Source organism: Pteronotus mesoamericanus, unplaced genomic scaffold (assembly GCF_021234165.1).
Source record: "Pteronotus mesoamericanus isolate MK-2021 breed Mesoamerican mustached bat unplaced genomic scaffold, CSHL_Meso_final contig_2, whole genome shotgun sequence".
NCBI classification, from domain to species: domain Eukaryota; kingdom Metazoa; phylum Chordata; class Mammalia; order Chiroptera; family Mormoopidae; genus Pteronotus; species Pteronotus mesoamericanus.
In genome coordinates, this window is record NW_026555084.1 from 27,407,397 (window position 1) to 27,435,134 (window position 27,738).

The 27,738-nt window shown below is 41.7% G+C and overlaps 2 protein-coding genes across 3 annotated transcripts in view; one reads left to right on the plus strand and one right to left on the minus strand.

Annotated features, from left to right (window-relative positions):
* Positions 1-373: 373 nt before the first annotated feature.
* On the plus strand, positions 374-16,280 carry SKP1 (S-phase kinase associated protein 1). The gene is made up of 6 exons (XM_054568464.1): positions 374-529; positions 3,665-3,761; positions 9,995-10,068; positions 12,476-12,619; positions 14,335-14,475; positions 15,386-16,280. The coding sequence occupies exons 2-6, from the start codon at positions 3,665-3,667 to the stop codon at positions 15,419-15,421; spliced, it is 492 nt and encodes a 163-aa protein (XP_054424439.1). The 5' UTR covers positions 374-529; the 3' UTR covers positions 15,422-16,280.
* Positions 16,281-23,196: 6,916 nt separating this feature from the next.
* The window catches only part of TCF7 (transcription factor 7), a 31,259-nt gene continuing 26,717 nt past the window's right edge, over positions 23,197-27,738 (minus strand). Inside the window, exons 9-11 of one of the 2 annotated variants that reach the window (XM_054568465.1) lie at positions 27,536-27,643; positions 26,939-26,987; positions 23,197-24,480 (exon numbers count right to left, since the gene is read on the minus strand). In XM_054568465.1, coding sequence (XP_054424440.1) covers positions 24,401-24,480; positions 26,939-26,987; positions 27,536-27,643 — 237 coding nt within the window. In that variant the 3' untranslated portion in view covers positions 23,197-24,400. Of the gene's footprint in view, positions 24,504-26,938; positions 26,988-27,535; positions 27,644-27,738 lie in introns of both variants that reach the window. The other variant, XM_054568466.1, reaches the window with a different exon arrangement.

Below are 27,738 nucleotides of genomic sequence, written 5' to 3' on the forward strand. Positions count from 1 at the left end.
CTTCTTTCTCTGAGCCCCAGCTTTCCCATCCTGAAAGGACAGTCCCTGCGCCTCCCAATTACCTCCCGCCGCGCTCACACACATTTGCAGTTTCTAGGCTTTTCAGGACTGGGGTCTTCAATTCGGCATAAGGCAGCCCCTGCCTGAAAGACCCTTGCAGGTCGCAGAGTCCACCATTCCAGTCTCCCGTTTTCTCTGAGAACTGCGAGCCCCGCTTTCGAGGTTGGGGATACGAATGAAGCCCCGCTGTGTCGCTCCCGCCGCTCCCGCCGTCTCTACGCCCGGCCCCGCCCCTCCGGCGCCCCGAGCCCGCTCTGCCGTCCTCCACCCGCCGTCAGGCGAACTCGGCGGCCAGCCCCGCCGGCTCTGTGACGCCACCGGTTCCCGGGTCCTCGACGCCTGCGCTGCTCTTATAAAAGCCGACGCCGCGCCGTGCTGCTGAAGGGACCTTGTTCTCCGCCTTTCCGTGTAGTCTCTGCTGACGGTGACCCGCTCTCGTCAGCCTCCGGCCCGCTCTCTGCTGAGCACCGTGAGTAGCTGCCGATAGAGCTGGAATGGGCGGTGGCTCCGCGAATTGCGAGCTGTTGGCCGCAGCACTGCCGCTTTGGCCTGCCTGAGGCGGGAGGCTCCTAGACCTGCCCTGCTTTCAGGCCTGGTGCAACCCGTTTTAGACCCCGTTTTCCGGAGCTCCCCGCGGGCCCCGTTCTCCCACTTTGCCCCTTTTCTCGGCGAGGCCTCGTTTGGTTTCACGTCGTCAAGATGCCCCGTGGGCGCTGGGGCGGGTGGGATAAGGTGCGGGCCGAGACCGGGATTGGGCCCTCTTCACTGGGGGAGCGTCAGCCGGCGCGGAGCTTGGCTGCAAGGCCCAGGCTGCGGCCCGGGGCCTCTTCGGTGTTGAGCCTGCCGGCCTTGGGGACCGAGGACGGGCGCGGCGGCGGAGCTCTTCGAGGAGGTCGGCCCTTGGCTGTCGTGAGCGTGGGCCTGTGCTCGTGTTGTTTTGGTGTCGGAGGGAGCGTGGCGGTGATAGTCCGGGGAGTGGTTGACTCTGGTTCTCATCCTTTCTCTCCCGTCTCTGGGATCACTAGTCACTGGTTTTCTCGCCAGCTGAGCTGGGGCCGAATCTTCGTAGACAGTCGCCTGCTCCTTTTGAATATTTCTATTATTTTGCCACGGCCTCGAGTTGGTGGAACAACTGTTGTGATAGGTACCATAGTCACAGGGTGTGACTTTGAGGAACCCTAACTGTGAAACTTAAGGTGTCTGGCTGTTAAAAAGGGATACGACTTTCACCTGCTTTGGTTCACTTTTTAATGGATACTTTGGGTTTCGGCTTTTGGGTTGCGATTTATTTATTTTTCTTGTCAGCGTCATGATAGACTGCAGCTGTGTTAAGAGCAATACAGACTTAACTCTTCCCTCTGAATAGAGGTGTCAGAATTTCGGTTCACTTAAAACTCCGTTTTTTTTCTTTATGATGTTAATAGAACCCACATCATGACAGCCGTAGTGAGTGATTTAATTTCCAAGTACAAAAGGCTAAAGAATTGAAGGAATCGCCTTGGAAGCATATCAACTCAAAATTTCACCCATTATTATCTAAAAATTTTGCACAGAATTCCACTTGTATAACACTAAAAGTTCTCTTTGAATATTAAGTTTAGAATTACAAAGTGCATCGAATTACTAGATTAGCCAATTGACTCCCTGCTATTTAATGAAACCTCAACTCCCTTAAGAGTAACCTAATACATGAATTTGACTATGACTAAGCAGATCTTGTTATTTATTGAGTTATTTGAAAGAAATATGAAATGGTCATCTTCAAAGTAACTTTACCAACTGCATTGCCAGACTTGTAATTTTGTAATGTTTACTCCAGTATATGGAACATAAAAATGTTTTGGATTAAAAATTGGGCTCATGTTAATATATTTCTTTTGGCGATACCTTTTGTTACTGCCTTGTCACAAGCAATGTCCTTTCCCCTGGGCCCTCTGCATTATTGGCAGGCACTAAGTAACATGGAGAAGAGACGTAATTGTGAACAGAAAGGTGAAATTTGATTCTTTACAACCATGGATCAGTGAGAGCAGGATATTGCAGTGGCTCGTTTCAAAACATACTTTTACGTTTTTGCTCTCTTTCCCCAACAGCTTATCTGTTTGGGAGTTAGAGATAATTGGAAAAAGCTGAATGAAAGTTTTAACTGATGTAGTTGGTCTTCAGTCTTTAAACCTAAAATAGGTACGAATACTTAAATTTTTAAAATTGATTTTTAAGAGAGAGCAAGGGAAATACCCATTTGTTTTTCCACTTGTTTTTGCGTTCATTGGTTGATTCTTGTATGTACTCTGACTGGGGATTGAACCCGCAACCTTGGCTTATCCTGACAATGATCTAACCAGGGATGTTCTACCTTTTGGTGTCTCTGGGCCACACTGGAGGTAGAACAGCTGTCTTGGGCCACGCATTAAATACACAAACACTAACAAACAAATCTCATAATGTTGTAAGTAAATTTACGATTTTGTGTTGGGCCACGTTCATAGCCATTCTGGGCCGCATGCAGCCCGTGGGCCACGGGTTGGACATTTCCTGCACCACTTGAGCAGTCCAGCCAGGCCCTACAATGAGTGTTTTAAATGCCAGATTCTTCACTTTCAAGTTAACAGTGACATCACAGGATTATGAGTATCTCAGAAGCATGGACCTTTGAAATCTATACTTGAAATTTGAAGAGGTCTTGAATTTTTATTGTCAGGTATTGCTGCCCTCCCCCACACTCTCTCCCCCCAAGAATGTGAAGATGGTAAGAAATTGCTGGCTTAGAATTTTTAATTTTAAAGGTCCCCCCCACCCCCCCGCCCAGAATTCAAGTCCTTTGGAGTTAATTGCTTAATGAACTTCTATGTGAGAGATGTCTTTCCTAATGACTCATAATTAATCTGAGTTAATAAATACATTATTGAAGCAATTAATAGGTTTTGCTATGAGGATTTTAGCAGAAGATCTCAAACTTGGACATCTTGATAGTAATGAAAGATAAAAAGGACCCTGTAATTTGAGTTTCTTATTTGGCTTAGGGAGTTAAGTGGACATCTGCTTATCCTTAGATCTTTTCTGTTATATGATCTTGCATTGATCCAAACATAAATATGTCCTGGTCAACTCTTTGGTTATGAACCCATGTAAGTCTCACTAGGGGGAAATTGCTATTTTATTTGGTAGTTTTGTTTATTTTGGACTGACCTCCTTCAGTTTTGCAGGTGGTTAATTGTGGAAGTTAACTACTCAAATGGGGTAGTCAGTATTCAGTAAGAGCAGAAAGGTGGGTTGAAAAAAAAAAAAAAGTCCATTTTAGATATATTTTGCATCAAAAGTATAGAATGTAACTTTCAAATTTGTACCAGCAATGAGTTCAGTAGGGCAGGCCTTGAAAGCTTCTGTTTCTAGGAAATACACTTTGAAAAAATTTTATGGAAACATTTGTATGCTAGTCTGTGAATAACCACTCAGTGTTTTACAGGGCTATGTACTACAAGTCCTTAGGATTTTATAGTTAATAAGTTAGAGAGGGCTTCTAACAAACTAGTTGATGAAATGTCCTACAGAATTAATATCTCTTAAATTTCAAAATCAATATGCCTTTTTTTTTTTTTTTTAGATGCCTTCAATTAAGTTGCAGAGTTCTGATGGAGAGATATTTGAAGTTGATGTTGAAATTGCCAAACAATCTGTGACTATCAAGACCATGTTAGAAGGTAAGTGTATTTTCAAACCTGGATCAGGGGAAAGGGGAAAAAAATAAGTAGTTTGAGCTAACCTGTGAACATCGAATTTATACAAGTAACAACCTGTCAGTGCTCAAAGAGTATGAAGGGGTACAGTTTACCTTTTTAAAATTTTTTTTTCTCTTGATTTTAGAGATAGAGCAGAAAGTGGGGAGGAGAGAGAAGTCAGTTTCTTGTTCCACTTATTTATGCATTCATTGGTTGCCTTTGTTATGTGCCCTGACCGGAGGTTGGACCCACAACCTTTGTGTATCTGGATGACGCTCTAAACAACTGAGCTACTGGCAAGGGCTTACCTTTTTAAAAAATTTTTTTTAAAGAATTAACTACATTTTTCTGATACAGGTCATCCTTTCTGCATTGTCTGAATCAATGAAGTTTTATTCCTTATTAAATAGATAAGACCATAGGCTAATATTGAAATGTTCAATTTCTGTTTCAAGTAAACTTAGATTCTCAATTTCTAATGACAAAAATTAAAGCCTTTGGAAAAGAGATCCCCTGTATAAGGTAGCTAAATAGAGCACCTTGTTTCAACAGAGGGAGTAAACTGAGTAGATTGTAAGCCGAGTAGCTGTTTTGTTTTTTTTTTTTAAACCAACTTTTCCCTTCTGTCTAGTTTGTCTTCTGCAAAGTATATGTGCAGGACAACAAAGAAGTAAGACAGGAAAACAGGTTCTGAAACATTCTGAAACTTTTTGCTAGTTGACATGGATCTCTTAGTAGTACCAGTGAGCTGGTGGACATTAATAGTATATTGGAGACATACAAATCAGTTTCAAGAATTGGTGGAAAAAAAAAACAACTTCATAGTAATAAGAATGTTCTTTATTACTCAAATATCAAATGTTTTTATGTAGGGAATATCTGTAGCTTATAGATATTTAAGTAAAGAGAAGTTATGTGTCAAACACTAGCTATATTCTGGTGAAAAAGAAGGTAAATGAAAAATGGTCTTTGCCCTTGAAGGATTTTTAGAACAGGAAGGGAGTCAGACACCAAACAAGTCAAACTTTCACGTGGTATAATTAGAGCGTTAATAAAGTTGTGTGCCAAGTGGTGCTGTGGGAACATCTGGGCTGATGCTTTCTTCAGGCTTGTGGAGAGTCTGCAGAATGTAGTTCTAGTAATGTGATATTTCAAATCTAGTAGAATTAAGATGTTTTGGGAGATTGTTCTTTGGTAGAGAGGAAGTGTTAGAGAAAAGTAAAATCAAGGTTTTTAGTTGGGGTTTTTGGGGTGGGAAGAGATTGTGATACTACAGTTGGTAGACCTGAAGAACAGGTTTGAGAGGAATGGAAAGAAAATGGCTTTGAGCTTGAACATGTTATATGTATTTGAGATTTCTTCAATAGGCCTTTGTAACAATCTATAGTCACTTGAGTATGTGGATCTTGGTCCCTGAATTGTAGCCTCCTGGAGATAAAGAGACTTGCTCTGTGTGGTGGGTTATGAGAGTATATATCTATGGGAGTAAATTAGGTTGGCAGGTGGCAATATTGGGGCAGGAGTGTAGAAGTCAGAAGTGGAGAATCGGTGAAGTAGGATTTGTGGAAGCCAGGGTAAGGAGGACATATTTTGAGGTGACCAGAATGATTATTAGATTCATATACTACAGACTGGTAACTTAGGATTTCACAATTAATAATTTAGAGGACTTCTAACAGCAGGTAATTAGGTGTGGCAGAGGCAGAAGTGGAATTGCAGAGGGTGTGTCTTTTATTTTCTTAGTATGTGATTTCTGTTTGCTAATAGAAAGCTGAACATATAGCACTTATATTCCTGTATCCTGGTAACTTACATACATAGATCATTTCTATTAAGTTGTAAACCCCTTGGTACATCCCACAGTCACAGTCCATAAAGTACCTGTTGAATGAAGAACTGTGGTATGGTCACTAATAAAAGAGTATGAAAGCAATCCAAGTGTCCCTAAAGGCAGGTAAGGCTTTATCTAGAAGATGTAGAAACTGATACCTCAATTGCTGCCTGAATACATGCTTTGGCAATGAAAGTGTTCTTTATTTCGTCTTAGTTGGGCCTGGCACACTAATCTGTCTTGTGCTGCTTCAAAGAAGCATTCGCCAATGTAAGAACATAGGGTTCCTTGAAGGTTTTCACACCAACTTTGATCACTAAAGCGAGTGGAATGATAGCAACAGTTAAATGATTCTTTTCCTCCCATAGCATTTGTCTCTGTCTTAAGTACCAGCGGTTTATATAGAATTCTAGCCTCTTGAGGACTAGAGTCTATTGAATCCGGCAACTCGCTGCTTTCCTTGTTTTGCATCTGCAGTTATGGTGTTGGTTTTTTGTTTTTTGTTTTTGGGGGGTTTTTTTTGGTTATTTTTGTTTTATCTGTGTGACCTAGAAAACAAAAATAAAACCTTCTAATCACATGACAATCAGAAGTGAAAATCTTGGCTTGTGTATATGTGGATTGACTGATTTGTTCAGGTACAGGGTGTGGTATCAGGATACAGATCTCTCTCAAAATCCTTAAAACAAAATAGCGTAAAGGAATAACTTGCTACTTGTGCATTCAGTCTAAAAGCAAAAAACATTGCCAGTTCTTAGTTTAAATGCTAGAGAAGTAATCCTTTACAACCATAAGGCCATTAGTAGCAGTAGTAGTAGTAGTAGTAGCAGTAGCAGCAGCAGCAGCAGCAGCAGCAGCAGCAGCAGCAGCAGCAGCAGTAGTTGTCGTCGTCGTCGTCAAGATTTTATTTATTTTTAGAGAGGGGAAGGGAGGGAGAAAGAGGGAGAGAAACATGAATGTGTGAGAGAAACATTAATCACTTGCCTTCCACATGCCTGCAGCCAGGGACCTGGCCCACAACCCAGGCATGTGCCCTGACTGGGAATCAAACACCCAACCTTTTAGTGCATAGGATGACACTCCAACCAGCTGAGCAACTGGCCAGGGCCATAAGGCCCTTACTTCTAGTGGGACTTAAACCTTCTTCCAAGTCACATTTGGATCTAAACAAAATGGTCTTGTGAATTATGTTTTCTCTAAATCTCAATTCCCCGAACACAGGTATTTTACATAGTAAAACTTTTTTCTCGCCCCTCTGATTAAAAATATTTTATACTAGCTCAAGGAAAGGGTAAGTGGCTTGATCAAAATTGGGAAATTACCATTTTACAGTTTTACTCTGGGCAGAGATGGGATCAGGGAAAGGCATTAGTGGGAAGAAGGAGAGGGGAGATGGGTAACCCTAAACCATACAGGAAAATAAGATAGTTTTTGAACCTACACTCCACTGGGACTTCTTGTTAAGCTCAGTTACCTCTATGTTGTCAAGTGCATTATCTGTTTCATTTCTCATCTAGACCTGCTGACAGCATTTGACAGTTGGTTGTTCTCCTACATTTGGCTTCCAGGATACTTAACTTACTAGTACTTGCTTACAGCCTTCTGTCTCCCTGTCTTTAAAGCCTGAAGATTCCGAGTATACTTAATCACTGGACCGTTTCACTATATCTATACTCATTCATTCCTTTGGTCATCTCATTTAGTCGCACAGTGTTATAAACCATCTATACACCAATTCCCAAACTTACCTACAGTTCTCATCTCTTCTTTTGATTTTTAGACTTGCATATGTAACCCTTATATATCTAATTGATATTTCAAACTTATGAAAGTAGAGTTCTTGATTCTCTGCCCAGAAATCACAGTTCTCTGACAGACTTTTCCATATCAGTTGATGGCAACTCCATCCATCTAGTTGATCATGTTTTTTTTTTGTTTTTTGTTTTTTTAATTTAATCTTTATTGTATTTTTTTCCCTCATTACCATTTAGTCCCCTTATACCCACCTACCCTCGAGCAATTACCACACTGGTGTCCCCGTCCATGAGTCCTTTTTCCTTTTTGCTCAACCTGTCCATCCCCTCACCCCGCCCCCCCGAACTAGCTGTCATCCTGCTCTCCCTCTGTGAGTCTGTCCCCATTTTCCTTGTTCAGTTTGTTCATTAGATTCCACATATGAGTGAAATCATATGGTATTTATCTTTCTCTGACTGGTTTATTTCACTTAATTTTCTCCAGATCTATTCATACTGTTGGAAAGTGTAAAACTTTCTTCTTTCTTATAGCCAAGTAGTATTCCATTGTGTAAATATCCCATAGTTGTTTCACCCACTCATCTATTGATGGACACCTGGGTTGCTTCCATATGCTTATCATGTCTTAAACCTATTCTTCTGACTCCTTTCACATTCTGCTTACCATCTGTTGACAAGTCCTGCTGCCTCTATCTTCAAAATGCACACAGAGTTAGATTATTTCTTTCTTCTTCCATAGCCGTAAACTTTATGCAAGCTACCATCTTGTGCCTGGATTATTGCTAGTTCCATAATTGGTTTTCTGCTTTTCCCTTTGATCTTTTTCATCTCTTCCAGTACAGTAGCCAGAATGCAGAAGTCTCTGTAACTATTGGACCCCCTGTTATTTCACTCTTGCCAATGCTGTTCTAGCCACACAGATTCCTTAGTGTTTTTAGAACATGTCAGACCCTTCTGCCAGAAGATCTTTGCATTTGCCATTCCCTCTGCTAAGGTGTTCTCTCCACCTTTAAAATTATACTAAAATGTCATCTCAGGGAGGCATGCTGACCTCTTCTAAAATTGCAACAATTCCTCCCATCCTATACTCATTGCTGACTCTCAACTCCCTAGGATAGCACCTGGGTATGTTGGGGGCTCAAATGTTTGATTCAACAGTGGCCATGTCAACATAACTGATACTCTGCTACACCAATATAATACTGTCGTTAAGTTTTGGCCTTTAATCTTGGCACGTGCTAATTGGTAAGTATTGGGTTAGCCAAAAAGTCTGTTTGGTTTTTTCTGTAAAATAAAAGGCACATTTTTTATTTTCACCAATAACTTTATTGATTTGGATATTTTGAGTATGTCAGCTATCTCCCTTGAGGTGTAATGTTGATTGTTCTAAATTAATGCCTCGATTTGATGGCTGTCAACTTTTTAACTTCTTCCCGATTGTGGAGGATCATCCACATCTTCGTAAACCACTTTTGGCAAAGTTAGTCAGTCACAGCACCTTCTCCATACACTGCACAAATCTTTTTTGGGGTTTCAGTTGTGTTTTTAACCTTTCTCGAAATAAAGCATAATATGCTGAAAATGAGTATTTTCTTCCATCTCCAGTATTAAAATGGTTACACAAAAATTCACCAATTTTGATAAGTTTTTTTTTTTTTAATGCATGCTGATATGATGGCTGTCACAATACAGTCTAACAGTTGTTTTGAATGAAGCTCAAGACAACTAAGTGCTACTAGAACCATCGTACAGAAAAAAACCAAACCAACTTTTTGGCCAACCCAATAACTTTCTTTGGCAGCTTTTTTAGTCATGTAGAAACCGAAGGACTCATTTCATTTGAAAATTAAGTTTTGTCTTTAGAGTTTACCAATCACTTTGAGAATCTGGAAGTTAAGCCTTTTTACCAGAAAAACTTAGAGATCTCTATTTGAAATTATAGGTAATATGTACATGAGGAACAACACTAAAGGTGTACCCTGAAACTGAATCACTCAACCCACATTTCCATAACTTCCCTAGACATAATGTCTTTAACAGTTTCCTTCTGTATCCTTATGGAGATATTTTGAATATAAATATGTAAGTATATTCCCATTTTGTATTCATACAAAATCTTTTTATACCTGGTTTTTAAAAACCTTAATCTTCAAATTATACCAGTATGTGTGGAGTTCCCTGCCTTGTTTTTGTCAGTGGCTGCATGGTCTGTTGTGTGTGTTGTGTGAGATTGTTACTTACAATACTTGTCACTGTTTTATTTTTCTAAATGCAGTCTATCTAGAGAAAGAGCAAGGATAAGGGTTTGGCCGCCCCCCGCACCCTCCTGCCCCAGTGGCTGCCCTGTCATCTTAATCCACATTTATTAAATCATTTTCCTTCTATTTTGGAACTCTTTGGATATAATATTCCTATATTTGTTCACTCATTATTTAGTTTTGGGTGGTTCATGGTCTTGTTAAGAACCACAATTTTAAATGCTATTAAAAGAACTGTTCTTAGTAAAATAGCTTTTACAGTCTTTTAGACATCATGTCATGCAAAATGCTTGTTTGAGAAATCAGCCTTGTTTGGTATCAGTGTTATAATGGAGTTAGGAAATAATGGTAACTCTATTTTGGTTTTGTTAGATTTGGGAATGGATGATGAAGGTGATGATGACCCAGTTCCTCTACCAAATGTTAATGCAGCAATATTAAAAAAGGTAAGTTAGCAAACTATTCACTTGTATTTCTTTTTTTCATTTAACAATATCCTTTCTGTATTGATATTGAGATAGTGTCCTTTAAAAAGAACAAAATGAAACTAAACCCTGGCTGGTGTGGCTCAGTGTATTGAGTGCCAGCCTGCAAACCGAAAGGTCGCCAGTTTGCTTCCTAGTCAGGGCACACGCCTGGGTTGTGGGCTGGGTCCACAGTTGGGAACTTGCAAGAGGCAACCTATTGTTGTATATCTCGCACATCAATGTTTCTCTCCCCCCCTCTAAAAATAAATAAATTTTTTTAAAAAATGTGATAAGATACATAAAGTTTATCTTTTATTTTTTAAGTGAACAATTCAGTGGCATAAAGTACATTTATATTGTTGTGCAATCATCACCATTAACCATCATCAGAATTGAACACATTAGGAAGATTTTTTCATCATTCCAAACTGAAACTCTGGACCCATTAAACAATAATTTCCCATTACGCCCTTCCTTCAGCCCCTTGTAGCCACTATTCTGTTTTCCGTTTCTGTGAATTTGACTATTCTGTGTACCTCATATAAATGCAGTCACACAATATTAGTTCTTTTGTGTCTGGCTTATATCATCACTTAGCATAATGTTTTCAAGGTTCATCCATTTTGTAGTCTGATACCAATTTCCTTGTCTTATTTCAATTCATAGTATTTTATGGGTTAGAAGCTTTATAGTTTATTTAGATCTCCTTTCTGGTTTCTGGGTATTGTATTGCAATTAACATTCTACTTTATGTTAATGTAAAATGCTTCTAAAAGGAATTTTGCTTGCTGGCATTCAAATACCAGACAATTTTTAGATATTGGGGGAAACATACAACCAAAGACATAAGTGAGATGGAAAAGCTATGGACTATTAAGTGGGTTGGTAGGTGGATAGTTAGTTATTTTAAAAATAAAGGTGGTCAGGAAATGCCTTACTGAGAAGATGATCTTCGAACAAAGACTGACTGTGTAGGGGGAGAGAATTTGGACAATGGGAGCAAGTGCATTGACGCTTAAGACAAGAGCATGCTCTTCCCTTTTTGAGGTGGCTAGAGCATAGTGAACTAGCAAAAGGGATAGTATAGTAGAGAAGGTCAGAGCTGATGGGCTGGGTGATACAGGGCCACTTCTGAGAATAAGGTTTTTTTAACCTACTTGCATTATTATGAATATTTAAACGTTAAGTATATTGAATAACGTGATCCAAAAACTAAAAATATGCAGTAAAACTCTTTTGTCTCTCATCTGACCAGAACCTTCATAAGTAATAATCAACATTAATTACATATTCTTTTAAGAGTTTTTTAATGTCTATATAAGCAAGTACTAATTGCTGTTTTTTTTAAACAGTTGGACTATTTAAATACCTATTGTTTATTTCATTAAAGCCCTTTGTGCTTGGCTTTTCCTTCTAGAAGGAGTTCTTTCCCAGTTTTGCATCCTGGCAATATAACTTCTTGGTTCTCACATTTTCTCTTAGCACTATTGCCCCCCTAATATTAAACTATGGAAAATAATCATAGAAAAGTTGAATTATACAGCAAACACCCATTTGCATTCCACTTAGATTCTACAACTTAATACTTTTAATTTTGATTTTGGTCTTTATGAGGGTACATATAAGTATAGTTGATCAGTTTCCTAAAAATTTAATTACAGTGTGTTCGTGTCCCTAGTAAGGGAACATTTGGGCTTTTCCTGCTTTGTTATTACATTGAATAGTCTTGTGTATGTGTTTGGGTCTTTAGAGTTGCTTGGTGGTAATGTATGCATATAATCAGTTTTACTAGGTAGTGCTAGCTTCCTTTTCAAAAGGGTTATTCCGGTTTATACTCTTCCAGTAGAAGAATTTGTTGCCCTCACACTATTGCCAACATTAGTATTGAAATCTTTTTTTTTTTTTTGGAAATCTAGTTAGATCTAACTGTAGTGTTACTTATGCGTCAGTGAGGCTGAGCATTTCCTCCTGTTTGACTATTCAGATTTTTTTTGTAAATTGCCTGTTCATATTTTTAGCTTATTTCTTTGTAGTGATTTTTAAAATTTTATATTCTATAGGGTAATCCATTGCTGGAGATACATGTTGTAGGTATTCTCCAGTCCTTGTCCTGTGTATCTTTTTGCACAGAAGCTTTTTTATGTGGTTAAGGAATCTGTCTGGAGGACTCACTGTTATCCAAGATCTTCCACCCTGTAAGAGCTGTGAAGATTCCTCAAGCTTCATTTTTGTCTTTTAAGCTTGGCTACTAACTTTATCATTCAAGTCAACTTCTAGCTAATTCTTAGCCCAGTATAATAACAACCTTGCCCCAGCAGTGGAATGAATACCTTGTGACAAAATACCACCAAGGAATGAACTTTTTTTTTTTTTTTTTTTGCTGTAGGTCATTCAGTGGTGCACCCACCACAAGGATGACCCTCCTCCTCCAGAGGATGACGAGAACAAAGAAAAACGAACTGATGATATCCCTGTATGGGACCAAGAATTCCTGAAAGTTGACCAAGGAACACTTTTTGAACTTATTCTGGTATGTTTTTAATGAATACTGTAAGATATCTCTAGTTCAGAGCTTTTAGTGCTTCCTGCAGAGTTAAATTTGTTAAATTAATTGATACTGAATTATAACTCTTGGTGAATTCAAGTGAATCCACACATCAGTAATCGCATTAAATGTAAATGGTCTATGCACCACAATTAAAGGGTAGAGATTGTCATATTGGATTAAAAAGCAAGACTCAGCTGTGCTGTCTACAAAATACTCACTTTAAATATAAAGACACGCCCTGGCTGGTATGACTCAGTGGATTGAGGGCCAGCCTGTGAACCAAAGGGTCAGTGATTCAGTTCCCACAGTAGGGCACATGCCTGGGTTGTAGGCCAGGTCCGCAGTAGGGGGTGTGTGAGAGGCAACCACACACTGATGCTTCTTTTTCTCTCCTTCTCCCTCCCCTCCCCTCTGTCTAAAAATAAATAATCTTTTAAAAAATTTTAAATATAAAGACACATTAGGTTTAAAGGGGGGAAAGATGTATTATGCTAATAACAGTCAAAAGAAAACTGGAGCAACTATATTAAAGTAGATTTCTGGGCAAAGAATATTACAGGATTCAAGATGGTCTTTGCATAATGATAATGGAATCAGTTCATTATGTAGAAGGCAAAACAGTTCTAAACATTTATCTGTCTAAATGCAGAACTTACAAAAAGTAAAATGAAAACTAATAGAACTCAAGGATAATAGACAAATCTACAATCACAGTTAGATATTTCCACACCTGTATCTAAATAATTGATAAAGCAAGTAGAGAAATCAGTAATGATATAGAAAACTTGAATAACACTGTTGATCAAATTGTCTTAATTGACATTTACAGAATATTACGTCCAATGACAGCAGAATATATATTCTGAGTATGGAAGTATATACTATCAAGGTAGATCATGTTCTGGGCATAAAACAAGTCTCAAACTTGAAAGATTTCAAGTCACACAAAGTGTGTTTTCTGATCAAATGAAATTAAAAATCAGTAACAAAGATATCTGGAAAGTCTTAAATATTTAAAAACTAACATACTTCTTAGTAACCAACGAGGCAAGAAATCAAAGAGAAATTAGAAACTATTTTGAACACAACACATGAAAATCTGTGAGATGCAGCTGTTATAGTGTTAGAGGATTAATAGCACTAAACACCTATGTTGGAAAAGAAGAAAAGTCTCAAATCAGTGATCTAAGCTTTTACCTTAAGAAAGTAGCAGAAAGACGAAATTAACTTAAAAAGGGAATGTTAAAGGGCAGAAATCAATAGAAAATGGGAAAACAGTAGAGAAAATCAAAGAAATCAAAAGTGAATTCTTCCAGATTAATAAAACGTAATGCTATAACTGCTTATGTTTGGATTCTTTAAATGTTTTGTCAAGATTCGACATGTGGCGCGTGTACACTCATATGTGCGACGCACATGGGCACACTTGCGCAGGTACACAGGTAGTGGCCATTCTTGTAACGTTTGATGTCGTATATGTAGTTTACGTAAGGCAGCACTAGGACTCAGTATTATAGAGGTATACAATGAAGGGGGACACACAAATATCTTTCATAAAACTTGTCTGATTAACTTTTCTCCATTTAATTTCTTAAATAGCATTTTAAGCTTAATTAGATATGAATTGTCAGCCACTAACTCTGGATTTAGTTTAAAACGTCAAATACACTTTAATGAAAATAATAATCTCTTCACAGGCTGCAAACTATTTAGATATCAAAGGTTTGCTTGATGTTACATGCAAGACTGTTGCCAATATGATCAAGGGGAAAACTCCTGAAGAGATTCGCAAGACCTTCAACATCAAAAATGACTTTACCGAAGAAGAGGAAGCCCAGGTAGGTAACCCACAGCTTGTTCTTGATCACATGCTTTTTAAAAGAAGAAAACCCATAGCATTCCAGGAAAAGAAGTGCCTGTATCAATGAGTCTTGACTTTATTTGAGGTATGTATAATAGGTACCTTTTGTGTCCTAAAATGTGTCCAAACACTTGAATGAGTCTAAATACTTGAATGATACTGCTTTAATAAACGTAAGAATACTTATATTTCATCCTGGCTGGTGTCGCTCAGTGGATTGAGTACTGGCCTGCAGACCAAAGGGGTCATTAGTTCGATTCCCAGTCAGGGCACATGCCTGGGTTGTGGGCCACATCTTCAGTAGGGGGACATGTGATAGGCAACCACACATTGATGTTTCTCTCCCTCTCTTTCTACCTTCCCCTCTTGCTAAAAATAAATAAAATCTTTAAAAAAAAAATGCATTTCAACCAAAGGTGTTCTTTGATGCTCATTCCTTAGCTGTTACTAGTTTTGGCACCTGGGACCTTACATATAAGCCATAAGTGATTTCAGAAAAGTGGGCCCTAGAGATGGTTAGAGGCTAGGACGCTTTAGAGCAACTTAGTGAATGGGGAAGAAATGAATGAATAGATCAGAATGATTTTGTTGACACAACTGCAAACTGAAATAATGTGAACGAACTATTTGAATTTGCTCTGGTGGCTCTGGTGAATGAAGCTGTAATTACTCACTGCCTTTGCTTTTTTGATAATTTCTCTAGGGCAAAATAAAATCCTAGGGAGGAAAAGAAGGGTGACTAGGAAGTTTACTATTAATCTGATGTTTTTCCAGTTTTCTATCTGTTTCTTTTTGACCCACCTAACAGATTATTGATGAATTATTAGGTAGTAGTCTTAGGAAAGACTAAAATTGAGGTACTTTCTTATATCCATTTCTTCTTCTAGGTACGCAAAGAGAACCAGTGGTGCGAAGAGAAGTGAAATGTTGTGCCTGACACTGTAACACTGTAAGGATTGTTCCAAATACTAGTTGCACTGCTCTGTTTATAATTGTTAATATTAGACAAACAGTAGACAAATGCAGCAGCACATCAACTGTATTAGCAGAGTATTGTCCTCATTGCATGTGTAGTTTGGGTACAGACTCCAAACCTATGGCTGAGTTTCTTCCAGTATGATCAAAAAGTTTCTTTTCTCTTTGCTCTGAATAAAACTGAATTGTGGGTCCTCTGTGGTAAGTGGCATTTTGGGCTTTCCCTCTTTTTGTAAAGCAATTTCTGCCTAGTTTGTTGTCCAGTTAACTTTAGTTTAGTGACCTTTTAAAAGTTGGCATTGTAAATAAAACAACTTGCAAAAGTTTTCTGAAATAGAATTAACAATGTATTATCTTTATTCATGAGTTGGAGCCTGGAAAAAGGCTACTTGAGGTAAATGTTCTGATTTGGCTTATTAGGATGTCTTCTAGCATCCTGGAGTCGAGGAGTATACTGATAAGATTAGCCCACATGTATCAGGGCTCCCCTAATTGGATCTGAGGGCTTGTTTTTGCATTTTTAATCCTCTCAGCTTTGAATGTGTTGGCTAGAGCCTCAACTACTACTGAGTTTGTGGTTTTGGGGGAAAAAAGAATTAGACAGTGTTAACTTTCCAATTAAAAAAGACAACCGTAGTGGTATGTCATCTTTTTATAATCAGTGATCCCATATGGGGAAAACTATTCACACTACTTGCATGTAAAACAGTTTTAAACCTTTAACATTAAAATGTGTGGCAAAACACAGCATCCATCATGAATGCAAGATACTTTAAATAAAAAGTAAGTTACACAGTAGGTAGTAAACGGTTTGCTTTTGTGTACTTATATGTGTCTCTTCACTTAATACTAAATGAGTTAAATTTATGTGCGGTTGTTTAGCTGGAAAAGGCTTGTAGGCAGTCTAGCTCACTGGAAGCTGCTGACATAACAATAGGATTTTGATAGACTTTTGTCACTTCTAATGTCATTGGAGGATTGGCTGGAACCAGTGTTGCAGTTCTTAGGTGGTGTACTCAGGCGCACAGAACTACACTGCCGTTGTTCCCAGCCTCTCCCCTATAGTAGAATGAAGTTTTCTTGACGGCTTGAGATGGCTCACACATTTTAAATTTTTTTTCCTTTCTTCCGTTTCCTCTTTTCCTTCCTTTCCTGGTTAGCATCATCTCTGCTTATGTGTAGCTTTATTGGTGTGTTTACTCTGAGCTGTTCAGGCTCAGATTATTGACAGCAGTTTTCCTCTACTTAACCTTTTATTTGCCCCAAGTCTACCTTGTTTAATAAAATCCCATATGCTGTATGTATCACATGAATCCCCATTGGTTGACTGTACCAGAGATAGCAAACTATAGCCTGTATGTGGGTGAAATTCAGCTCACAGGCTGTTTTTGCAGTCTGTGAGTTAAAAGTGATTTTTACATTTTTAAAGGATTCTTTAAAAAATACATACACAGAGACTCTACTTGACCAAAAGCCTAAAATGTTTACTCTCTGGCCTCTTACACAAAAAGTTTGCCAACCCCTGTGACTACTTCTGAATCCCTGACTCCCTTTACTCTCAGGGAGTAAGCTTGTTTTACATTTATCCTGGCTTTAGTGGGGACAGTAGCAGAATTTTAACCTGGCTGGAGAGGCTCATCTGCTAATTCTTGCTATAATGGTCAGTTCTTACAGAAAGCTTAACCACCCCAAGTGTACCCTAGCAGTATCATGACAAACACAAATCTTTACTGAAAGTCTAAGATTATTGGCAAATGCTATGTTTAATTTGGTAACAAAATAACAACTTCTAGGAAACAAGAGCCTATTACTATTAGCTTTTGATCCATATAATCTCCCCAAATGGTTAGAATTACGGGACTAAATAACCACACTACCCGTATGTAAAGGATAGTGGGACCTTTCTGAAGAGCCAAGATTGAGTGGACAGACAATATAGTAATTCAAATCTTTGTTCCCTTCCTGACTTTCTATAGATTATGGCCCTAGTCTTTAAACAAACAAAAAAGGTCCTGACAATCTTAAACTCTCCATGTTTAATAGAGATCTGACAGCTCATCCAAGAGTAAACAGGCCACTTGTGGATATTTTGTACCCAAAATCATAGGCATGGTATTAAGAGACCCTTCAAGCTGTCTGCGGCACTCTTTTCCTACCCATTTCCTTCTCCCTTGCTATATGCTCTTTCTTTAATGTCTACCAAGAATTTTCCACATTCTCACATTATCCAGGCCAAGTGAGTGGCCCTTTCCCTAATAGCCAAACCTGTCTTCAAAATTACACCCACCCCTGCCTATCCTCTCACTTCCCAACTTTTCTAAACTAATACTGTGGCATGAAGTTATACTGGGAGACTGGAGTTCTGCCTCTGCCTCTTAGTGCCTGCTTGGCCTGGACAACTTGGAAATAGTGGCTACCTGCAGCATGGTACTGTGGGTGATGAAGACTCCTCTCTGATAGTCCTTTGGCTTTTCAGCTTTTCATTGACTTACGTCACTTGTGATCGAAAAGTAAACCAAAGCCCTTATTACTTTCTCCCTGACGTTGTTGTAGACCCTCAAATAGAGCCTAATAATCTTTAAATTATAAAAGCATGTTAACTCTTTTTAAGTGGTTATCCAGACCGCATTTTCTTGGATTTTGTTTTATGGTACTTAACAGATATGTTTTATGGCACTTAACAGATATGTTTTACAAATTGAAGGCAAGGACCTCAACCAACAGAAAGATGATGGCTTGCTTTATGCAATACTCGCTTTATTGTGGTGCTCTGGAACTGAACCTGCAATATCCCAAAGTATGCCCGTATTTTATTAGCTTGCCTTCATAAATCTGCTTTTAACAACACACAAGGTAGGTGTTGCTTAACAATTTTTATATTTTTCCAAAGATTCACAAAGGCATCCCTTTAAGTTACAGATGCCTGAGTGACATAACTGGGACTTGTTTATTCTAGCTGCTGGAGCTAAAGCTGTATTATAACTTAGCGGGCTTCTGGGACTGTAGTTCTGTAACGTGATGTCATGGTGATGCTGAGCTTAGCTTAGAACTAGCTGGAGAAAGAGAGTAACAGTGAGTCACTTACGGGCATGTGACTCAGGGCAGACAGATATTCTAAACAACATGATCTCTTAATTTACTTAAAAATTGGCCAGTACTGTAATTTGTTTTCTGATCCAAGGGTAAATTAAGAAGAAACTGTAGGTAGGTTGTCTAGGTTCTTAGTAGCAGTTTGAAGAGGGATAAGAAGGGGCTTTCACCAGGGGACAGAACTGAGGGAATAGCAGATCTCTTGCTCCAAATGCCTTTTACTGTATCCACAGCCATCAGAATCTCACTCATCTTTTGAAACTTAACTTTTGCTTGCCACCACTTCTGTTTGAAGATCGGATATTTTCTAAATCTCAGTATATATTCAAGTGGGGAGGATTCAAATGTATCTACAAAGTTGCTTGAGCTTTAAAAAGATGATGATCTTCAATTATCTGGATTTGTGTGAAAACTGATTTCCAGCTAGGAAAGAGAATAAGAGAATGGTGCAAGTAAAGGGAAAGCATATGAAATGGTTGAAGACCTAATGTAGCACCTGGCTTATCCTTTGTAGGAAGTGTAAGACATGTTTGCCCTCTTGGAAGATTTTGGAATAGTTAGGGAGGCAAAGCATAATTACTGCTAGAAGAGGATGAATAACTTTAATAAAAATGTTCCTGGACAGAACAAAGATTAATCAGCAAATTGGGGGTTACAGGGCTAGAAGAGCCTAGAAAAGAGTCCATGAGGAAAAATTAGTTTCAAAAGTGAAGCTGGATTTGGTTGGGGATGGAGATATGCCAGGGTGAGGGGGAAGGCAGCGTTCAGTCTGGAACTGGCAGCAGCAGGTTGAGTGTTGGTAGGTCTGCTGGCAAATATAAGCTGGAAGGTGATAGTAAGGCCAGATGGGTGACAATTTCTATGACACTTGAGGAAAAGTATCAGATTCATGTTAGGCATTGCTATTTTTGAGTGTTAGAGCTAAAACTTTTTTTAATTACTAAAGTATTTTGAATATTGGGGGTTTTACAACTAAATTCCTTGTTCACTGTTGTTAAAAACCACTACCTTAAAAAACAAAAAACAGAATGAGTAAGAATTCGATGTGCATATCAAGACATAAGATGATGTAAGTAGTAGTTTAGAACATGTCCCTTGACCCAAATTTGAGCCATTTGGACACATAGCAGGATTGGACACTTGGTCCTTTGTGTTTGGTTGTCAGTAGTTGTGAGCATTGTTGGTGGCATAAAGGTGTTGAAGGGTGCATTTGACAGATTTCCAATGTGGGACTTCATTTGGGTGATTAACTCATGTTTTACTGCTATCTTGCAGAATTTTGCACTGTTGGATACAACTGGTCTGTTTGCCAATACTGAGAAGCACCTTGTGGGAGGAATTGTTGCTCACAATATCTGCTTCCACTTCTCTAGTTCTAATGACCTCGTGATACCAGTGAACTTGATTATTTCCAGGAAGTATTTACTGAGCACCTAACCTGCTATATGCCAGCCTCTTCTTTCACTTTAAGGATTAACCTATTCCATAAAAGGACTCTCAGTCTCAATGCCTCCCACCTAAATGGTGCAGATTCATCTGTCCTTTCTGTGTTGAGTGTGCCATTTCACAACCTCAGCCTGTCGTCTTTTGCTTCAGATGGTTTGCAGAGATTCCTGTCTCAGCAGTCTTAGGGGAGGGGTGAGAATACAGAGCTACAATCTCAGAAATCTGCAGGGTCTGGCACAAATAACGTCCCTTTTTTTAAATTACAAAATCTTTTATTACAAAATCATAAGTATGTAATTCTGTAACATAACAATATCACACTCAAGCACATCGTATGACATCTTAGGAGAAATGTTCAAATTAAAACTATAAATTACTATACCCATATTATTACCCTTCCAGCCTCACTCAAGCAGGCCTTCTGCTGGGCCGTGTATATTCCAGAGGAGTTTCCAGAGTGGCTTTTGGAGTATGGGTATGGGGAGCAGTGAGTGAAACATAATTCCTCCTCCTCCTCCATATTTCTTTCTCCCTCCCTCGACGTTGACCGCACATGTCTGAAGGAAACAAGACTTCCGATAAAGGAGCAAGAGAACATTTGAAAAAGTAACCCCTGGTGCATGGTGTACCTCTGGTGAACTTTTAAATAAGCGTCAACCTGAACTACTAATTTAACTATCTCCTATACAATTCATGGCTGCTGAAATATCCCTTACTTTGTATTGCTAGTGACCTAACTCATGAGTACAGCTAGGGTTAGGATAATTCCTGCTTCTAGGACAGAATTTGCCCTTTCCAGTTAACTCTTGAGTCCCATGCTTAAAAACTTCAAAATCTCTCCTGACCTGAGCTGCATTTTTATTCTATGGAACTGACTATAGGAACATTCCCATCTGTTGTTTTGAAACACACTGCAGTTTAAGTACATGAAATAAGGGCTTTCTCTCGGGCTGCCATGCCCATTGTGGACAAGACCAGTGAAAGTCTATTAGCTGCTCTGGACTAGTGAAGAGTTCAGAAGCCTGAATTGAGTCCCATGATGATTTGAGATCTCAAAATGATTGGAATAGCTGGGATGGAGTGGGTAGACCCAACTTAAGAACCAGCGTCCACTTTTGTGGCTGGCCAGTGCAGTTTCAAGGTCCTGTGGTGAACTATTCAAGTTCTTAAGAGACCTGAGAAAAACAGTCATGCTCAAGCAACCTCAAAAGCCAATTCAGTGTTTTTATGTTAAGAATTACTCTTTAGTCTCAAATGTACTTTGATGTATAGGCCTGGCAGCTTCCTTCTGTGATGTTTCTCTAGAAATGCATACAGAATACCTTCAAATTGGAATACTTGGTAAGTCCCTGCTAGTTTGTCAGGCTAAGCCATTACAATATCCTTAAACACAGTGGGAGCAGCTGCAATAGGAGAGGGCTCAAGATCTGTTATTTCAGGCAAATCTGCCAGTTGTATGGGAATGTGTACGGGATGCTGGGGTATCTTGTCACGTCTCAGAAAATAGGGCTGGTTTCTGGGCTGGCAATGAGGTGGGACTGGTACGGTTTTCAAAGTTGAATTGTAGGGGCTGCACTCTCAAGCCACCTTGAGACCTCATAGGAATGTGCTGGTGTGACCCAGAAAGGTTTGAGTTTCTTCTTTGATGTCCTTTTTTCCCCCCAAAGGCTAGGTTTTAATGATGTTGCCAAAGCACTCCCCCCACCCTCATACAAAGAGTGCATTGTTCATGTACCCAGTGTACTCTAAATAAGACACCTAATCAGATGCAGCAACCCAGTCTTGCATAAGCCTTGGTTAGAATGTAGTTTTTTGAAACATCTAGGCCAGTAGCCAGAGCGGAATTCTTTAAGTGGGACAGACGTCAAGAGAATGGCTGGTCTCTAGTACCCTTCCACAAAAAAGCAAGTCTAGTATTACAACTTCCAATGGCCTACTTTAAATAGATACTACTCTGGAAGATGACTTTATTTATAAATATTTTAAAACACAAAATCAAAACATAATTCAGTGAAAATTAACAATGATGGTGGCCCAGTGGCTGCTTGTTGTATACAGTTCTTGAGTGTATCTTATCTAATGGTTAATCAAACTATTGAGGTGGCTTTATGACACCTTCTACATTCATGATGAGTCTCAAAGGTAACAGTGAACTTCACTGTGATAGAAACTGCGGTGTAAAAAACTGTTAAGTAGTTTGGAGATTTATCAAATTCAGAAGTTTTCTATAAAAATATGAAGATACTTCAAGCACCTTAATAGTCTCTGGGAGGAAAGGTTTCTATTAAATAACTTTTGGGATTTTATAGCAGTATGTGAAAACACTTGCTTATTTTCCTTGTACTCCAATATATACTTATGGGGTGATTCCTCTTTTGACCCTCAGAGAAAATGGAGCCTAGTGGTCATGTGCACCTATTTCTAGCTGGATTATCTTAGGGTCTGTGAATAGCAGTTTCCAACCTATTCTAATGGAGGGGAAGGGATGGGTTGGCTGGTCTGTGCCTCCATCAATTGTTAGGATTGGTGGGTTAAAAGCAAGGCTTGGAATGGGAGCTTATGCCCAGCACGAGCCCAGCAGGGCCCAAGCCCGTAAAGGGAGATGAGAGTAATCCCTAGCTTCCGCAGGTTGAAAGTCGAACATGTGTACCATAATAGAGTTTACCTCAAATTTCATGGCTGTGAAGAAATGGATAATCATGCTGTTCCTGAAAGAGCCTTTCTTTCTCAGGGTCAAGCTTTGGGGTTGGCAGGGGTGGGGGACGGGACACACACAGTAAAAAGTATCTTTATTCTCATGTTTAAAAAGTTTTTCTTGATGATGCTTTAACAATACAAAAATACTTTTAATACTACAATGGCCCTTTTTTTCCTTAAGACTTCCTGCAACACTATGCTAGAATATATGATCTTTGGAATCAGAAGCCAGTGGCTAAAGTAGGAAGTAAAGGCTTTTGTTGAGGGGTATGCGTGGGTACAGGGACAGCCCTCTTTCTTTGGATTAAGGCTATGTACAGTGAAGAGGCCAAAAAAAAAAAAAAAACCCCACCCCCTAAAAACAACAAAAAAGTTAAATTAAAAAGGCCCCCTCATACCCCCCAAAGGCTCAGGGTTGAAGCTTGGCTCAGAATTGGATTAATCAGACTGTGGTGAAAGCCCAGTCCACCACTAGAGGTTTTCTGGGCTCCTTGTTTTGGCTGTAATGGTCCTCCTTCCCAAGGCCCCATAGGGAAACTGAAGCTGGCCTGGTTTGGTTTGCCCTCTCACCACTGCCCAAGAGCTGGCTAGACTGAGGTGGATAAGCTGGAAATGGATCTGTGAAAAAGGCTCTCAGAATGGGGAGGGATGTAAACCAGATTTTGGGCCATGACTTTGAACTGCTGACTACAGCCACAAGTAACAGGTTTGGGGCTTTGCTATCAGGGCTTCTTAGGTGATTCCGTTTCTCAGGAATCATTTCCAAGTAATTTGAACTAGAGAGCCAGATAGTCCCCACCACTCACACTTGCCTGATTAAGGTAGTGTCAGGTTTTTCTGTTGCCTAGAGTGACAGGCCTAAACTTATTTAGGCCTGTCACTCTAGCTCCTGTTAGGCCTATTCCATCCCCTCTACTCACAAGCTCCTGAGAATGTGGCAGGGTTTCTCTGGTCCAGCATACAAATTTTCTGTAAAACATGGCTTTTCTAGGCCCTTGAGAAAAGCACGGTCATCTTGAGCTTTGTGGCTGTGCCAGGTCCACATGTTTGATAAACCAGCTCTTGGTCCATGCAGTGCCTGGTATGGGGAGGGTGCAGCAGTGGCGGAGGGGGAGGAGTGCTGGGGATACAGGGTAGGGAAGGCAGCTGAGCTCAATCCAGCCCATCTATGACCTGTAGCAGAAAAGGGAGGTGGGGGCATCCGGCTAGCAAGATGGACGGTAGTAAGAATAGATGCAGGCTGCCACAAGGCACAGGAGGTGCCCTTAATCAGCTGCTAACACAGATGTGATGCACCACTTGGAGCAGTCTGAATTGATGGCCCCAGGTTCAGGCAGAAGTTGTGCAGCCTCTGAAATCACCACCACCTGGACCTTCAGGAGTTAACAGGGCCCCTGGCTGGTTTCCACATGCTTTGGGGCTCTGTCTCTGCTTCTCAAAGAGTGGGTCCCTGGAGGCCAGGTGTCCTGTGCATGCTAGGCTGCCTGTCTCCGAAATTCCTGTTGCTGTACCTGTGTACTCTGCAGGGCACTGCTGGGGGCCTGCGGGGGCCCACGGGGCTGGGAGGCTGAGAGCCGCTGAGAGAGCTGGTGATGTAGGCGCCGGCTCCGCAGGGCTAGCAAGTAGTGCTGTGGGGAAGTGGGGCAGCAGGAGGTATGAGGGTGAATCCTGGGGGGCTGGGGACCCGGAGCAGCCTAGAGTACTGTCATCGGAAGGAACGGGGCTGGGGCAGCGGCCTTCTCCGGGTAAGTACCGAATGCATTTCTTTTTCCTCCTAGGAATAGTGAAGAGAGTTATCTGTAAACAGAGGGTGAATTCATAGTCATACACCACAACCAAAATACGCTGTCCTTGCACAGGCCTAGTTGACCTCTTGTCCCCTCTTCCCAGGACTTGGGTGATGTGTTTACGCCTTCAGACCTCAGTCGGCAATGCTACTCGGCTGCGCCTGGCCAGACCTGGGACAGGTGCAGTTCCCAGTACAGCCACACAGTGGCACAGGGACCTTTTGTAGCTGGGGCCTGCGGGCTGCATTGTTTGCTAGAGGAGCCATCTCCTAGTCTGGGCCATGGAGCCTCTGCTGCTTGTGTTTTTTGTGGGGCTCAGATCTGCATTAAGGCAAGGGGCTGCACTGCTCATCACTTACTGGGCTGAGCAATCCCAGTGCTCAAAGCTAGGTTAGAGGCAGAGAAGGGGAAGGAGAACCAAGGCAGTGATTCTTATCCATCCTTACCATCTTGAGCTCTCTGGACAGTCTCTCTTGAGTAGTGTAGAATGGGTAGAATTAGGACCTCCTCTAAGGATAGGGTTGCCTCCCATCATGCATACACAGACACACATATTCCCCACATTCCTTTCTGCCCTTGGACAAGGAGCATGGAGGGCGGGGCTGGACAGTATTCCTTACAGTCAGTGAACTAACTTAGAGTCAGTGTCTTGGAGTAGCCTCAGCCTCGGCCCTACCAGGCTTGATGTGAACCCAAACAGGCACCTTTTAGCCACTTGGTAGGTATACTTTTCACAGACATGAGCATTTTTCTGTGGTATGGTGAAACACCCAGTTAGTGCTGCAGGGCCTGCGCTCCTCGCCAGCCCTCTGGTCTCTGTAGGTACCAGATGACGAGTTATTTGGACAAATGGCATCCAGACTATTTGTGGTGGTCTCTACTATAGCCACGTTTTTCTTTAAGGACTACTGAGGACCAGCTAGGCCTGGTTAGCACCAAACCATCATTACCCGAGGACTGTAGGCACCAGAGAACTACCTTCTTGAGTCTACCTTTCCTTCCCTTCTAGAACATTGTCTCTTTCCCCTCCTTCCACAAAGACCCAAGTGATTGTCCCTACAATCTATGTTCAGTGTTCACTCCCATTCTTAGGAGGTGTGGGCTCACAATCTGCAGGTATCTTAGGGGGTTGGGCAAAGGCAGGCCCAGCAGAACATGTGCAGAGTCAGGGAAGCAGCTTGAAGCAAAGGGCAGATGGTGGTGGGGACAAACCCACCTGCACGGACCACACCAATCCGTCTGCTGGTTGAGGCCAAAGCGAGCACGGCATTTCTTAGGCGAGCCAGGGTCTGCTCACAGCCATGCCAGAGGGGCAGAGCAGGGCAGAGGGCGAGCAGGCAGGCAGCAGGGCAGAGCAGGGCCCAGAAAGAAGAGGCAACATCAGTGTTAGCCAGTCACAGGTACCCCACAGCCCCCACAGGCAGAGGGCCTCTCCATGGCGTAGCCAGCCCCAGCGGGAGCCCTAGGGTCCAGAGCCAAAGTATTAGGAAAGGTGTGCGTGGCACCCAGTTGGGCAGAAGAGGCAGTGGGAAGGATGGTGGGGAAGAGAGAGGACCCTGTCAGGCTGGCTCCTCTCTGGCTTGTGGGGCCCCTTGAAGCGTAAGAACTTTGGAAGAAGAACCCAGGGAGGCTCTTAGGAATCCAGGTCTAGCCTCTTCTGCTTTAGGGCCGTTTCCACCCCTAAATTCCCTGCCGTTTTGTCCTCCCCCCCACCCTCATTTTTGCCAACGCCATATCTGCTTAACCCATACCCCCTCTCCCCTGCCCCGTGCTGTACCCATTTCCCCAGATGAAAAGCAAAACCCATTCTTCAATCTCAGAAAAAGGGCCGAGGCCTGCCCTGCCCCAGTCAGAGCATGGGGGGCAGCACAGCTGAGAAAGTCATGAACGTGGATCTGAGTTGGGACAGCAGTCCACCCACATGAAGGGCACTTGCAGCAGTGTGGGCTCCCTGGGTCCTCCGTATAGCACTGCCATGAAAACCAGTGGGTGGGGGTAGAGAAATTACCAGGCACTAGCCATCAGGCTGTGTGACTCTGGGCCTAGGCATGGTGTCTGGCTCAAGTCGGCATCCACACAGCGTGCTGTCCACCTCAGAACCAGCCAGGATGCAGTGCTTGAGTTTAGCATGGATCATACAGCCAGTGCCTCACTAGCTCTCCCTGACAGGCTAGCTGTGAGCACGGCAGAGGTGGCAAAGGTGATGGGCCCACACACCACTGCTATGTGAAATGGCTTCTGCCGGTCCTCCCTAGAACTTAGCATAGCTGTTCCTCAAGTAGGGATCTGACTTGTGAGGTGCAGGCCTTGTTTCCAGAGAGCCCAGTGCCCAGGCACTGAAGGTTCATGGCTGAATACTCTGCCCCGCCCTCTGGGCCGGACCAGTGATGCTTGTCAAATGGGGACCTGGAGAGGAGCCTGGCTACTGCTGAGGGAAGGCCTCACCTGTGTTGGATTCTTGATGCTTTTCCCTGGACCGTCTCTTCTTCTTCCCCTGCAGGAAACAAAGGGAGAGAATCCTCAGGTCGAGGAGGTGGACACCAACCCCAGTGAGAGAGTGGCTGGGATACCTGCAGCCTGCCGCTGCCTAGCCTGGCTGTGGCTGGGGTTCCAGGCACAGTCTCTTTCTGCCTGGGGGCCCTAGCATTTGATTGCAGTTCTTGCTAGGTAAACCATGAGGCAATTAGGGGCTCCTCCTCCCTTTCCCACACTGGTCTCTATTTTGAATAGAAGAGGTAATTTCCAGGTCCCTTCCTCCCTTCTGCTCATGAGCCCAAATCAAATATAGGGCAGTAGCCATGCAGGGAGTGGGAGTAGATCCTGGGTGGAAAAAAGGACACAGGCCTGCCTTTATGGGCAGCTCCCCTTGCTCGATCCTCTTCTGAGCTAGCTGTGGGAGGCCTTGAACCTCCAGTCCACCACCTCCCCTCCTCTGAGCCTTTGGAACGGTAGCCCTGTTTTTCTTGCTGAGACTGCGCCCTGGGGCATGGAATCTTGAAGGTTCCCCCTACCCATCCCTACTGTGTGTTGCTGGCCACTCACATAGTTGTCTCGCGCTGACCAGCCTGGGTATAGTTGCATGTGTAACTGCCTCTCCTTGCGGGCCAACTCGTAATACTTGGCCTGCTCTTCTCGTGACAGTGCGTGCCACTGCAAAGGGGAAGGAGGGGCAGAGGGGTGCAGCAGGGAGTCAGCAGGCTGTACCAGGGCGAAGGTGGTCAGGGGCCGCCCCTGCCAGCCCATCT